The 13,124-nt window shown below is 40.8% G+C and overlaps 2 protein-coding genes across 5 annotated transcripts; one reads left to right on the forward strand and one right to left on the reverse strand.

Moving 5' to 3' along the window:
• Window positions 1-3,422: 3,422 nt before the first annotated feature.
• Window positions 3,423-5,541, reverse strand: rangrf (RAN guanine nucleotide release factor). Of its 3 annotated transcripts, XM_034880627.1 has the most exons (3): window positions 5,455-5,541; window positions 3,511-4,124; window positions 3,423-3,460 (listed from the first exon to the last, which is right to left on the reverse strand). In XM_034880627.1, the coding sequence occupies exons 1-2, from the start codon at window positions 5,459-5,461 to the stop codon at window positions 3,520-3,522; spliced, it is 612 nt and encodes a 203-aa protein (XP_034736518.1). In that variant the 5' UTR covers window positions 5,462-5,541; the 3' UTR covers window positions 3,423-3,460; window positions 3,511-3,519. The 3 variants fall into 3 exon arrangements, with proteins under 3 accessions (XP_034736518.1, XP_034736517.1, XP_034736519.1); XM_034880626.1 differs by lacking the exon at window positions 3,423-3,460 and having other exon boundaries at window positions 3,467-4,124; XM_034880628.1 differs by lacking the exons at window positions 3,423-3,460; window positions 5,455-5,541 and adding an exon at window positions 4,284-4,405 and having other exon boundaries at window positions 3,467-4,096.
• Window positions 5,465-13,124, forward strand: vamp4 (vesicle-associated membrane protein 4). Of its 2 annotated transcripts, XM_034880635.1 has the most exons (9): window positions 5,465-5,712; window positions 6,474-6,623; window positions 8,118-8,219; window positions 8,997-9,043; window positions 9,225-9,275; window positions 10,359-10,459; window positions 12,736-12,815; window positions 12,938-12,989; window positions 13,071-13,124. In XM_034880635.1, exons 2-9 carry the CDS (start codon window positions 6,621-6,623, stop codon window positions 13,094-13,096), a joined length of 462 nt encoding a protein of 153 aa, XP_034736526.1. In that variant the 5' UTR covers window positions 5,465-5,712; window positions 6,474-6,620; the 3' UTR covers window positions 13,097-13,124. The 2 variants fall into 2 exon arrangements, with proteins under 2 accessions (XP_034736526.1, XP_034736527.1); XM_034880636.1 differs by lacking the exon at window positions 6,474-6,623 and having other exon boundaries at window positions 5,472-5,712.

The following is a 13,124-nucleotide window of genomic DNA, read 5'->3' on the forward strand; positions in this document are numbered from 1 at the left end:
AAAAAAAAAAAAAAGTGGAGTTTCAGGATCCTGATGAGAGCAGCAGACTGCTCCGAGACTGGGTGATGAAACTGTTCAGGCTGGAGTCCAGAGGGGGGACGGTGGGGGGTGTTTAGGTAATAAATGACCCTCGAGCTGGAAGTTTCTGAGTCGAAACTATACACACACCTGTGACTGATGCCTTCCAGATGTACTGAAAATGTCACACATGCACAAATACACATCCTGCATGAGACCACCAGAAGACAGAAACAACAAATTGTGCTGTGTTTTATCAAACACAGCATCTACTTTCTTTAACACAGATTTAATGGCATTTTGCATACTTTTTTCATTTATATTATATGAAGCTGTACAAGAAAATGTTTACATCCTGGTTATCAATGATACTAAGCAAGTAAAAGTGACACTTCTTGAGAAAAAAGGTGCTGTGGACCACTATGTTTGCTCAGACCTCCAGTTTTGTTTGGGGGACCTGCCAGGAAGTAGCAAGTTTTTGTGAGAAGGAGCAACAAAGCTGTATGCATCTTCATCAGGGAGACTACAGTTCACCTTTCAGCCATGTTTTTCCCTCTTTTCCTCTGTGACTCAAAGTCAACACAGTTACTGTCAGTGCTGCAGCATTTAGTGGGGGCCCCTAACTACTGCCCATACAGTACGCATTCCAGAGAATAAAGAGTCCGCTAAGAAGGGGATGAAATTGTTGCAAAAATACATGTTGTTGTGTTTAACTCCATTCTTGCAACAGCTTATACTGTAGTTATTCTTCTAAAGGCATTCCTTCCTTTGTACAACATGGGGGTAAACAGCAGACTCATGTGATGTCTAGTACCACATGCCCCAGTTTAAACTAACTACCAAAACTGGCTAAAATGAACAACATAAATGTTTTTTATCTAACATACAGTACTGTGCAAAAGTCTTGGAATGGTGTGAAAAAAATGCTGGAAACTAAGAATGCTTTCAAAAATAAAAATAATTGTTTTTTTTTATCAATTTACAAAATGCAAAGTGAGTTAACAAACGAAAAGTCAAAATGACATCAATAATTGGTGTTACTACCCTTTTCCTTCAAACCAGCATCAATTCTTATAGGTACACTTGCAAAAAGTCGGGCAGCGTTGAGGGTCGTAGACCCAGTGGTCGGCCAAGGAAACTTAGTGCAGCAGATGAAAAACACATCAAGTTTATTTCCCTTTGAAATCGGAAGAAGTCCAGCAGTGACATAAGCTCAGAACTGGCAGAAACCAGTAGGACCCAGGTCCACCCATCTACTGTCCAGAGACGTCTGGCTGCCATCAGCTCAGAACCGGCAGGTACACCCATCTACTATCTGGAGAAGTCTGGCCAGAAGGGGTCTTTATGGAAGAGTTGCAGCCAAAAAGCCATACCTCCAACTAAGTTTTATAGTATAGGTACACTAGGCATAGTGTACCTATAGGATTTGATGCTGGTTTGAAGGAAAAGGGTAGCAACACCAAATATTGATTTAGATTTTTCCAATCATTCTTAGTTTACAGCATTTTTTCACACGAGCCTAAGACTTTTGCACAGTACTGTATATAGACACAGTTTAGATAAGACACAATGTGACATTACATTACATCAATATGACCTCAATTTTTTTAAATTAAAAACAGGATTATTTACGCATTAGTTTTGCTTAAATTGAATCTTTTGCAGCCAGATTATCGTGATGAAATTGTGGTTCCAAGCTGACAACGGCTTATACAGAGCCTCGGTCTGTGTGAGGTTTCTCCCTGAAAGGGAGTTTTTCTTAGCCACTGTTGCACTAAATGCTTGCTCTTCGGGGGAATTACTGGAATTGTTGGGTGGGACTGGGGTCTAGACCTACTCCTACTTGAGAGAAGTCTTGTTATGATTTCATATCCTAAATAAAATGGAATTGAAAATATGTTTTCTAATGATAAAATGCCTTATTGTACCTCTGCCTCTAATGATTCTCCTCTGATAATTGATTAAAATGAAACAATCCTTCTTTTTTAAACCACTTTGAATCACCGGGCAAAATATTTGAGACTACTGCACTATAGTAACCCAGTCGCCACTCTGTAGTAATGGAAAAAAGCTTCAAGTCTTCTCATGTCTCAGAAATTGTCTCCTGGCAGGACCTTTAAGTCACGTGCTTGTTCCAAAACACTCAACAGCTCTGAAAGACAGGATGTTTCCTGACTTTATTAGAAAACAAAAGGGGAACAAGCATGTTTATCCAAGGTAGTCAGAAGGAGGCTTAGCTTTTGTGTTAGTTTAGATGTGGTGGTTAATGAAGGAATGTGCTACCGGGATCACTGAGAGGAAAAGATGCCTGACTTTATGAGATCTTAATCTGTTGTGAATGCACCAGAGGATAACGAGGGTTTGATGTGGCTCTGGGCAGACAGACTGTACTTCCTCTTATTTGTTATGTTAAAACCTGGCTGAGTTCTCTGTGGTGACTTCTATTTAACAGCAGACTCAAGACAAAACATTTCCCCCCTCAATTATAAGCACACGTAACTGAGTAAAAGTCTTAACGCGGGTTTTACCTCGTAGCAAGAGATAATGAGGATCAATTTCCATTCTATAAATTTTGTGTTTCACCAAAGTCTCCCTTGAATGAACATTTTCCAATGTTTTTCAAGGCTAATGAATTATTCCACCATGAGGCTACTGCAGAGAATGATGAAAACAGTTGACCTAATGCATATTCCTGCTGAGATAGATTTTTCTCTCAATTTTTACTATTTACGACCAAACTCAGTTCCCACTGAAGACTCTATGGACATTAACTGCTCCAGAGAGAGTTAACAAATGGAACCTCAATTCACTGTTCATCTTCTGACCTACACTTTGCCATTTGTCATTACACAAATATGGAGATTAGAGAATTAGAGTAGCACAAGTTCAGTGTTATAAGTAATTATATAATAGTCTGTGAGGGGTGGTTTGTGCATTACAGATACTGGCAAGGCTCTACTCTGTTAAATGTTTGTATCTAAGCATAAAAACACACTTAAGGATTGTGGCCGAGTAAAATAAAGGAAGAGAGGCTTGAGAGTAATAGAAGGGGAATGTGGCGGGAAACAGAGAAGGGGTAAATTTGCACGTCTGTGACGTTATGTCTCAAATCTCACATTTCTCTCAGGTCGAACGTGCTTTAAAAATAAGATTAATGTGATCATGTTACACCGATCTAAAGGGCCACACCGCACAGGCTACTTTAAGAGCATATTTAACCAAATAAATGTTAATCAGGTGATCCAAAAATAATGAAATGGTCCAAGATTTGCCAGGCCATTTATTATGACACAACTATCATTTTATGAAATTGTAAATGTCAGGGACAACAAGGTAGAACAAAGTCAACATCAAGGAAGAACAGAGTGTGTCATGGCAGCGACTGGGCCCTCGCTCAAAGGAATTGCTGCGGATTTTTGTGGATCCCAAGCAAAACACAGTATCATTTGTTTAAATGTGCCTGAGACAAAAGGTCTCCATGCTGAGAAAGCAGCAGTTGTCCTACCCAAACAGGCCCGGGTTGTGCAGGGTCAGAGTCTGCAACAAGCGCTGGAAGTCCTGCACCGTCCATGGCTCTCTGTGTGTCTCCGCTGAGGCAGCACTGCTGCTCTCAGGGCTGATTCTCTGCGGGTCGTTGAAGGATATCAGGACATCGGTGGAGAACTGGGGCAGACGGAACAGACCCAGGTGAAGGGTCACTGTATTCCTCGCTTCTTCGTTGAATTTGGATACACACTGTGTCCCAGTCAGCATCCAGGCGGAGCTGCAGTCTGACAGGGACAGCTCAGATTTGGACAGAGACACAACACTGGTCACTTCAAAAGCACCTGGCTCTAGAGCTTTGTTGCTGCCTGCGATGTCTTCAAAGTGATACCTGGCAGCGTCTTGGTCCTCCACCTGGTCCTGGTACTCCACCAGCTCCACGATCAGGCTCTGGTCGGTGTGTTCATGGGCGAACACCTCCTGGTTGTCCGGGATCTCCCTCAGCTCACTGGTGTCTTTGGCGCTGTGAGGGAAGACGGCTGACAGTGCCCCCCCAAACAGAGGATGAGGCTGATCTCCAGCACTCTGCATCTCTCTGTGAGGACTGTGAGGACCGTGAGCCGCTTTGGAGAGAAACAGCAACAAATACAGTTTTTAACTACGTGGATTAACTACGTCGTTTTAACTACGTGAAGTTACAAAAACGCCACCCGCTTATATAAATAACATGAAAACGTAATATTATATCCGTAAATAAAACGTGGGGAAAAAAGCTTGCTTACCAACTAAGCCAGAGATCTCTTCCGGTAAAAGTTTCTCTTCTTCTCGTTACATTTTAGGCCCGCGAGACGCAAGTCATGCGCACTGCTGCCTTCTACAGGTGAGGTATGATATGCACCCTGAACTGGTGGTGGTGGAATTATTATTAAAATATTATTTATTTATTCATTTATTTATGATTTTTTTATTATCATTTATAATTAAATTTACCAACATTCAGTTATCACAGCTCATAACATAAGATTATAGAGATACATAATTGCAATTTATATAATATGACACAAAGTACAAAAGTGATAGTACAATATAAACTAATCCATAAAGAGAGCTAAATAAAAAATAATAAAAATAAATATAAATAAATAAAAACCTGACAGATTTCCAAACCTCGTTAATGATATTGACAACAGATGTTCTTAATTAAATAAATTGGAGTATACTCTATATCAAATATAGTTATGGCTTTCTTATTTGTGCGTAATTCAAGACACACAAAACACATGTCAATTTCTATTTGGAGTGCTGAAAACATGGTCTTGAATATTAAAATTTTGATATACTGTATGAAAATGAAACTTCCTTTATAAAATAAGAAGATTTCCAATATTACATACAATTCTATCTGAGAATTAGGGTTAAGGTTATGGTTACCCTTCAAGTGTAATTGTATGTGTTGTTTTAGTTTTTTAAATATTATTTAACACTAATGTAAAAGTCATTGTATGTAAAACAGCATAAACATACGGCATTCCAAGTAAAAGTCTGAAATAAATGTAGCCTACTTATATAGAACAATGACTCCTGTGAGTGGTATAACATCAAAATACTTAAGTACTCCTGTAATTGAAGTGTATTTTAAGTTACTTAATATACTGTTGGGTAATTTAATGTTAATATGCAGGAGTAAATTATAATTATGATAGTTATTATTTTAATTATGGCGAATTGTGCAAAGGGTGCTGGAACACACAGTATTATGTGATTATATAAGTATTACAAGAACAGTATGAACAGCTCTGAAATAGAGAATGATGAACTTTCTCTTACTCATAAATAGCGTAAAATCTCAATCTAAACTCAGGTAAAGTAAAAAGAAGAGGGGCATTTATGCATTTGTTTAGAAAAGTGCCAAAGAGCAGTATATTACTATATAATTTGCTGCAGACAGCTTACCAAACATCTGCAGCGGTCCCTTTCCTCCTCCAGATGTTTGTGTTCATTTCCTGGTCAGCTGATTCAGACGGAGGAAAAGACAAGCGGAGCGCTAGCATCCATAATGATAATCTTGTCTCATCGCCTTGCACAGCATTTTGAAATGAAAGTGACTAAACTGTAAAGCCACCTTGAACCCCGAAAGCCCTGGACTCATACCCGAGTGTCTGTGTGCTTGTGTTCGCCAGCATCGAGCATCGGATCTGGTGGGAATAGCAGGTAGCTAGCAACGTTAGCATCCGTAATTTAGCTAGTTTAGCTGGGTAGGTACATTTGTCAATGAACCAAGAAGCCTTGTTTAAACGCTAGCTAAATTAGCTAGTAGCTAGTTGTGTTGGCGTCTATATTATTCCCCGGTCGACTCGTTGGTGTAGTAATTCCATGGTCAAATTTTGGTAGACAACGATATTCTACTGAACAAACATTCTGACGCACTGCTAACAAACGGCTCAACCAGCTAAAGTTGTCAGCGCCCGTGATTAGCTAGCTAGCTAGATTAGGTAGCTAGATTAGCTAGCTAACTAGCTAAAACCAGCGGTGCTACTGTCATTTCAGCACTGGTTCCCATTAGAGACCTTTTTCTTTAACCTCTAAGCCAATACATTAGTTGTAAAAATGTATTAAAAAAATAACTGTAACGTTACTTGACTTTTTGAACGCAATATCTTTTTTTTTCCTCTAGAGGAAAACAAATTGCAATCCATATATTAATTATAATTAACAATCAACAGCCCTCTCTTGTGGTTAATATGATGCAGTTTCACCAGTTCTGTTGGCCAAATCCTGTATGTAATACTTATTTTATATTCACACACATCACAACTTTGATATTAAGCCAATATTGCTTATTTTTGATGGATTGCACCTTTGAAATGGACCTCTTGAAATAGGTGAGATGTCTTCCTTCTGAAACTCTAACATGTTAGAGTTGGCTTCTCCTCTTTTTCTTTCTGTGTGTCTTTACGCTGTCGCTGCTTCAGAGCGAGCCCTGTCCCCTGCTTCTCTTCACCTCTGTTTACTGGAAAGTTCCTCTCTCCTCCCCTGGCTACTGAAAGGCCTTTTTCCAATCCCAGTGCCAGAAAAGGACGCTGCTGAGAAAGCCACAGTGTCAGACTGAACTGGATTCAATGGTATAAGTTGTATTGTTGGTTTGAGAGAGGGTGTGTGTGTGTGTGTGTGCATATGTGTGAGATGCTGTGTTTTTCCCCTCGATAGTTAAGAGGACTTTAGGATCACATGTTGTTTAGTTCAGTCTCACAGAGGCACCGTTGTGTTTTGTTGCACTTTTACAGTGTTTGGAACAAGTAACACCTTAACATTGACTCTTGGGGATATAATTGGAAAAACAGCATGTTTTCCACATCTCACATGGTTGTGTTTTTCACCCGAGGGCACACAGAGCAGTGCTGACATTTCCTTTCATAGCTAGGGAGGCAGTAAGCGACTTTGAGTCTGTGAAAAGCGATATATAAAAGTCAAAAGCGACATGTATTATTATTATTATTGTTGTTATTGCCTACACACACCACAAATATTAAGAATCAAGACAACAAAAAAGGATACTTACTAGCAAGGCATAGGAGAGGAAAACTATTTCAGAGACAGTCAGCATAATGGAAGAACCACTTTCTTAACATGTTCCAGAGGTAAATATTAGAATGCATTTAAAACAAATGTAATTGGCTCTGCAGCTGATGATGAAGTCAGAAGGGGGTTCGATTCTAAACCGATTATCCATGCATCTCGATGCAACCATTTTTTAATGTGCATTTTCATGCGTGATTTAAAAAAATGTACATATACATCTGAGTTTGTTAGATTTTGACATGTACAGTATTTGTCACACCCATGTTTTTATGGATTTTTTTGTACTGAGGTTTTTATTGTGGAGTCATTCCATGCTTACGCCTTAAACATGCTTGTTAAAGACACCTCCTCTCACTGTGATCGTCCATGTCAGAGGCTCAGTCATGTTTAAAGGTGGAGAATTGGCTTCTTAGAAACTTGAAACATGAAACATGAGGTGGTCAGATGTAATGTGATAAAGAAGATCTACTGCCTTTTTTTGAACAGCCTAACTATTTATTGCATGTCTTGTTAGATCCTGTGTAAAACTTGTATGTTTTTTTTTCTGCACTCTTGTTGTCCTTTATCCCATCGTCTTTGTTTTCTGATTTGTACATGTCTGGTAACAGTAACTTTCAAATAAAAATCAACATATTTAAAAAAATAACTGATTATTATCAGAATCGAGCATCGAATCGTTCTAGAGATCATCAAGATGCATCTAAGGATCTATTTTCCCCCCCCACCCCTAGAAGTCCAGCTGTCTACCAGAAGGTGTTGGAACTAGAAGCCTCCTCAGATTGACCACCATGACCAGTCTTATTATTGCAATCATTACTGAGCATAGTAGTTAGGGTCTCACTCTGTTCATGCAACACTTCATTCTTTGTTCTCCATGCCTGCATGTCAAATCACTCACTCCTGCCCACCAATGCTACAGTACTCAGATTTAGCGGCCAGCTATGGGTAACACTCATGAGCAGCAGGACCATTGTGTCTTGTTGCAGGGGTGGCGAACACTGTCCACCCTTTCATGATCTTCTCATCCTGTCCCACAGAGGGAGCCAGATCGGGAGGAGCAACCTGAAGACAACATGCCCCCCAAGTTTAAACGACACCTCAATGATGACGAGGTCACGGGATCCATTCGCAGCGAGAGGGTGAGACACAGCTATAGGGAGTGGTGGTGTTTGGGTTATAACGATATTTATATTATTTAGAAATTGATAGAGTCAGTGTGTTGTAATCAGGATAAGGTTTCATTTGAAATGTCCACTAAAGTCAAAAACAAATGTTGATAGACGATGCAGAGGTTGCTGTAATGTGTCCGTTAAATTAGTTTTAGTGGAAAAAATGAAGGAAAAGTGAGGAAATGCACAAAAGAGTGGCGCTTTTGAAGGAGGCAATAAAATGAAGAAACTCCTGTAGCCAAATGTCTGGTTCTCATCAAAGAGATCATCCCCTCCCACCCACTTCCACCTACCCTGTCCTCTCTTGATTCTCTACTTTACTCAATCCTCTCTCTGTCTAGTCCTGTTTTCTATTGTTTTGTTGAACTTGGATCGGAGCAAAAGCTTAAGGGGATACTTGCATAAGAAATCACTCCCTTCCATGCTTTCCCTTTAGTGCTCTATCTTCTGCCCTCTGATAATAACTACCAGTTCTCCTGTATGGCTCCCATCCTAATTAGTGGAAATAAAGAAAAAAAGACTTTGTACAGAAGGAGAGAATTAGTGCAACTTATTTTTTCTGATCAAATTTTGTATTTAATGTTAAAGAACTTTATAAGTTACACTATCATCAAATGGTCTCCATTCACACAGCGTTTTTGAAGTGCCAGCAGTGGACTCTGATGCTCGCTTGTTTCTGAACCTGATCTGAAGTCATTTAAACATAGTCATTCAATATCTGACCTCTGACCTTTTCCTCTTTTACAGAGGAACCTACTGGAAGATGACTCTGATGAGGAGGAAGATTTCTTTCTGTAAATTTGTTTATATTCTTTCAAGCACGGAGCACATTATAAACAAATCCAATCTATCTTAAGTAGTATTTACCCAATAATATGCATTGCTGTAGCAGAGAACATGAAATCAACAGCAAAATAAGTTCTAGCTGAAAATCCATTAAACACACATTAAATTGGGAACTCTTTTGTTTTCCAGGAGAGGACCCACGGGACCCAGATTTGGACCTCAGACTGACAAATTCAAGCAGTAAGTAAGAACACATTCCTCATAACAACTAAATGCCAGAGGTCAGAGGAGTGTTGCCAGCCCTCTAAAGTTTTGGTGATGGGGTTATGCAACTGTGGCTCGTCGTGTTTACCAGAATCTGCCGGTTTATAGTGGATTGTGTAAGAGAGGCCGCCATGTGCAGGTTATTGTGTAACCTTCCCAAGATGCCCCACAGTTTCCACATTAACCTTCAGTCTGAGACAACCAGGGAACGGCCATTGTTGAGACAGTCCGGCACTCAGAGTTGTTTCTCTACGCTCTATTAACAAATGACATGTTTGTCATTGTTGGGAACAACTAGAGGCCTTCCTTACAGATTCCAGGAATGTTGTGTGCACATTGCCCATGCCCTTCACCTCTGTGTCTGTCGGAACCCTGAACCCCTAAGGTCAGGTCCTCACGGTGGGATATGTGTGTGTTTGTAGCAGCCCATGCATTCATGTCTTCCCAGTTCCTGATGGTGTGTGTTGCTTTGGCTGTGGCTTTGCATGTTTAATATTAATGCTTCAATGTGCAATCAAGCTAAAATTCCAAGGCTATTAATTCACTGCAGTGCCTTCTCTGAGACAATCAGTGTAATGATGCTGGGAAATGTGATCAGTTTTTAGAGAAAGCAAATTCCATTTGTCTTGCATCTCCCTTATGGGACTCTTCGCCTTTTTCTTCCTTTGCCAATGTCCTCCCTCCCACTGACCCTGAATCGCTTCACGAGGTATTGCCAAGAAGGACTTTCAAATAAAACTGAAGGGTAATCTGGACTAGTCATGCCATGCTCAGGTATGAGTACCGTGAATAAAGCGAGAATTTGAGCAGACAATAAACAGGTGCAGGCAGGTCACCGTGAGGCTGAACACCATCCGACTGGCTTTTTATTGCCTGCCAACTGGACTGGAAGTCTAGCTATAAAGAAGAGGATATTGTCGGGAACACAGGTGCTTTTTATGCGTTGGTGGGTTACCACAAAAAGAAAGAAAAGATCAGTCCTTAAATCCTACCTATTTACCAATTCTGATTCATGTCTATGATTTCTCATGCTGTGTCTCACACCATCTGTGACCTCAGGGTGCAGTCGCAGGTTGATGAGGTGATCGATGTGATGCAGGAGAACATCTCCAAGGTGATAGAGAGAGGCGAGCGGCTCGACGACCTGCAGGACAAGTCCGGTGAGTCATACTGGGACTGCGCAAGTTTTCATGTCCACAAAATATGTGTGTTTAGTTGATTTCCATAGCAAAACGAAGTTAACACAAACTCTATGGGGAAGGTTTATCAGTCTTGTCTGTGTTGTCCTCACTGTGTGTAGGCTTATTTGGGCATTTGCTTCTGGAAAAACACTTGCAAATTAGAAATTCCCAATTCAAGCAAGATTAGACAAACTATAACAAACACATTAATATTTGGAGCAAATTAAAGCAGTTTAATTAGGCTACAACATTTGTTGTCACGTACAGCAAACATCTCCTCACTATCTGCTAGCTGCCTGTCCCCTGAACACACTTTAAAAAACATCTCCTCACTATCTGCTAGCTGCCTGTCCCCTGAACACACTGTAAAAAAACATCTCCTCACTATCTGCTAGCTGCCTGTCCCCTGAACACACTGTAAAAAACATCTCCTCACTATCTGCTAGCTGCCTGTCCCCTGAACACACTGTAAAAAATATGGTCTCTATAGACAGCCCAGGCTCCACAAACGGCAACAAAAACAAACTGCGCCAACGTGCACCGGGAAGCATACACAAACAGGGTTCCAGCGTTCCAGCCAATAACCGCCAAGAAGGATTTGGGTTGGGGGGGTTGGTGTGCGGAAGCACGGAAGGGAGGGAATGAGTAGGAGGGAGGGACGAGCTTGTCTCGTTTTTATTGAAAATACTCTAATCGTCAACAAGAAGTGACGTCACCCAACATCACTTAGAGTACTTTTAAACTAGGGCTACAAGTAACTTTTTCCAAATTGTAAGAAAACAATTCCCTGCGTGATGTCTTCAGATGTCTTCTTTTGTCTGACCAACAGTCCAAAATTCAAAGATATTCAATTTACTAGACTATATGACAAAGAAATTCATCAAATCCTGACAAAATGACTGAATCCATTATTTGATTATTAATAGACAGATAGACAGCCAATCGACTAATCAGTTAATTGACTCACCGTTGCAGTTCTACATTCCACATTGCAGGATTATGTAATAAAAGTCACATACTTTAGTTAGAAGACTCAACAAAACTAACTTTCCCAGTAGCAGTGGTTGCTCACATGTAAATACGCTCAGTACACTTTAAAAGTGATATGTCCAGGGTTAGCGTTTTACCAGATGTGTGCATGTCTGAAAGCTTGTAGCCAGTTTCACACTCTCAATTACACAGCCCCACTCTTGTGTTTATCAAGCAGGTGTGTGGAATGTGTTTAACTCGCTCCGTCACTCAACTTCACACACATGCAAAGCTTTCAACAAGACACGCACAGGTCCTCTCCTTCTGCTCTGTAGATGAAAAGATGAAGCTGAAGTGTGTCTCTTGTCTCGTCTATAAGCCTCATCATGACATCCACACAGATGTTATATAACTTCTTCTCTCTGTCACGCCGACCAGGCAACCAAGGCAGTGAAGCACATCTGGAACACATTGTGCATTTGTGCATATTTGCATGAGTATTTGTGTACTGGGGGGGGGGGGGGCTCTGTGCGTGGCTGGTTGCATGTCTCTGCAGTGTGTGTTGTCTTTATCTGAGCAATATCATATCCTGGGATTGACGTGGGCAGTTTACTCTCTGATCCATGTTCAGGTAACCTGTTAAGTTAACAAGCATCTTCTCAGCAGAGAAGCGACGTTAACGGGCACACATGGAAACAGCAGACACATGACAGACACAAAGAGGGACAGGGGCTTTGACAAAGACAGCGCCGCACGCTAGGGAGCTGTAACATTGCTGTTAACATGCATAAACATCAAGTTCACAACAGAGAACAAGAGACAGAGAGCTGCGAGGGCATGCATTTGGGACCGGAATATCACGACAAGGACAGAAGGGAGGAAGTTTGAGGGTGTGTGAAATGCCTTTTACCTGTTGAGGACCACAATGGAAATAAGTCCTGGACTTTTTGTGGTTTTTATCCTCGATTGTCTTGGATGTCTTTTCCTGTGTGAGGAATTCTTAATGCAGTTAAATAATCAAATCAAATCAAAGCTCTGTTGTGTATACATTTGGCATTATGTTCACCATTTAATGCCCAAACTGTTAATAGGTGATCTCACCAGCAGATCTGGGACTTGCATAACTCGAACACCCTGTAACTGCACATGCACAGAGCCCGGACGTTCTGAGTCACCTAATCCAAGTCAAAACAATAGCCAGGTTATTGTTTATTTGGTGATTAACAGATGGTTTTTTTTCTTCTTTCTGTTCTCCATTGTGTTTTTCATGTCACGTCATGTCCCAGAGAGCCTATCGGACAACGCGTCTGCCTTCAGTAGCCGAGCCAAACAGCTGCACAGGAGGATGTGGTGGAGAGACATGAAGGTGGGCTGTCATCAGTTTAATGTGTGTTCAAGCGTGTCTTTCCATTCACTTGCGTTTACATTCCAGTCAGAGGTATCCAGTATAAGGAGGAATGTGTTTACTGTGTGTTGTTTCTTCCACAGATGAAGATGATTATTGCCTTGGTAGTCGTTGCCCTCCTGCTCATTATCATCAGTGAGTATTAGACCACAAGCGCAGTTAAAATGGACATAATGTGCAGGACTTTGTCATTAAATATTCATTCTCTTCTTTCAGTTCCAGTGATCCTGCGATATCGCTAGTGTCTGGATAGAGGGATAGGGGAGCGGC

The sequence above is a fragment of the Etheostoma cragini genome, chromosome 9 (assembly GCF_013103735.1).
Source record: "Etheostoma cragini isolate CJK2018 chromosome 9, CSU_Ecrag_1.0, whole genome shotgun sequence".
In the NCBI taxonomy this organism is placed as follows: domain Eukaryota; kingdom Metazoa; phylum Chordata; class Actinopteri; order Perciformes; family Percidae; genus Etheostoma; species Etheostoma cragini.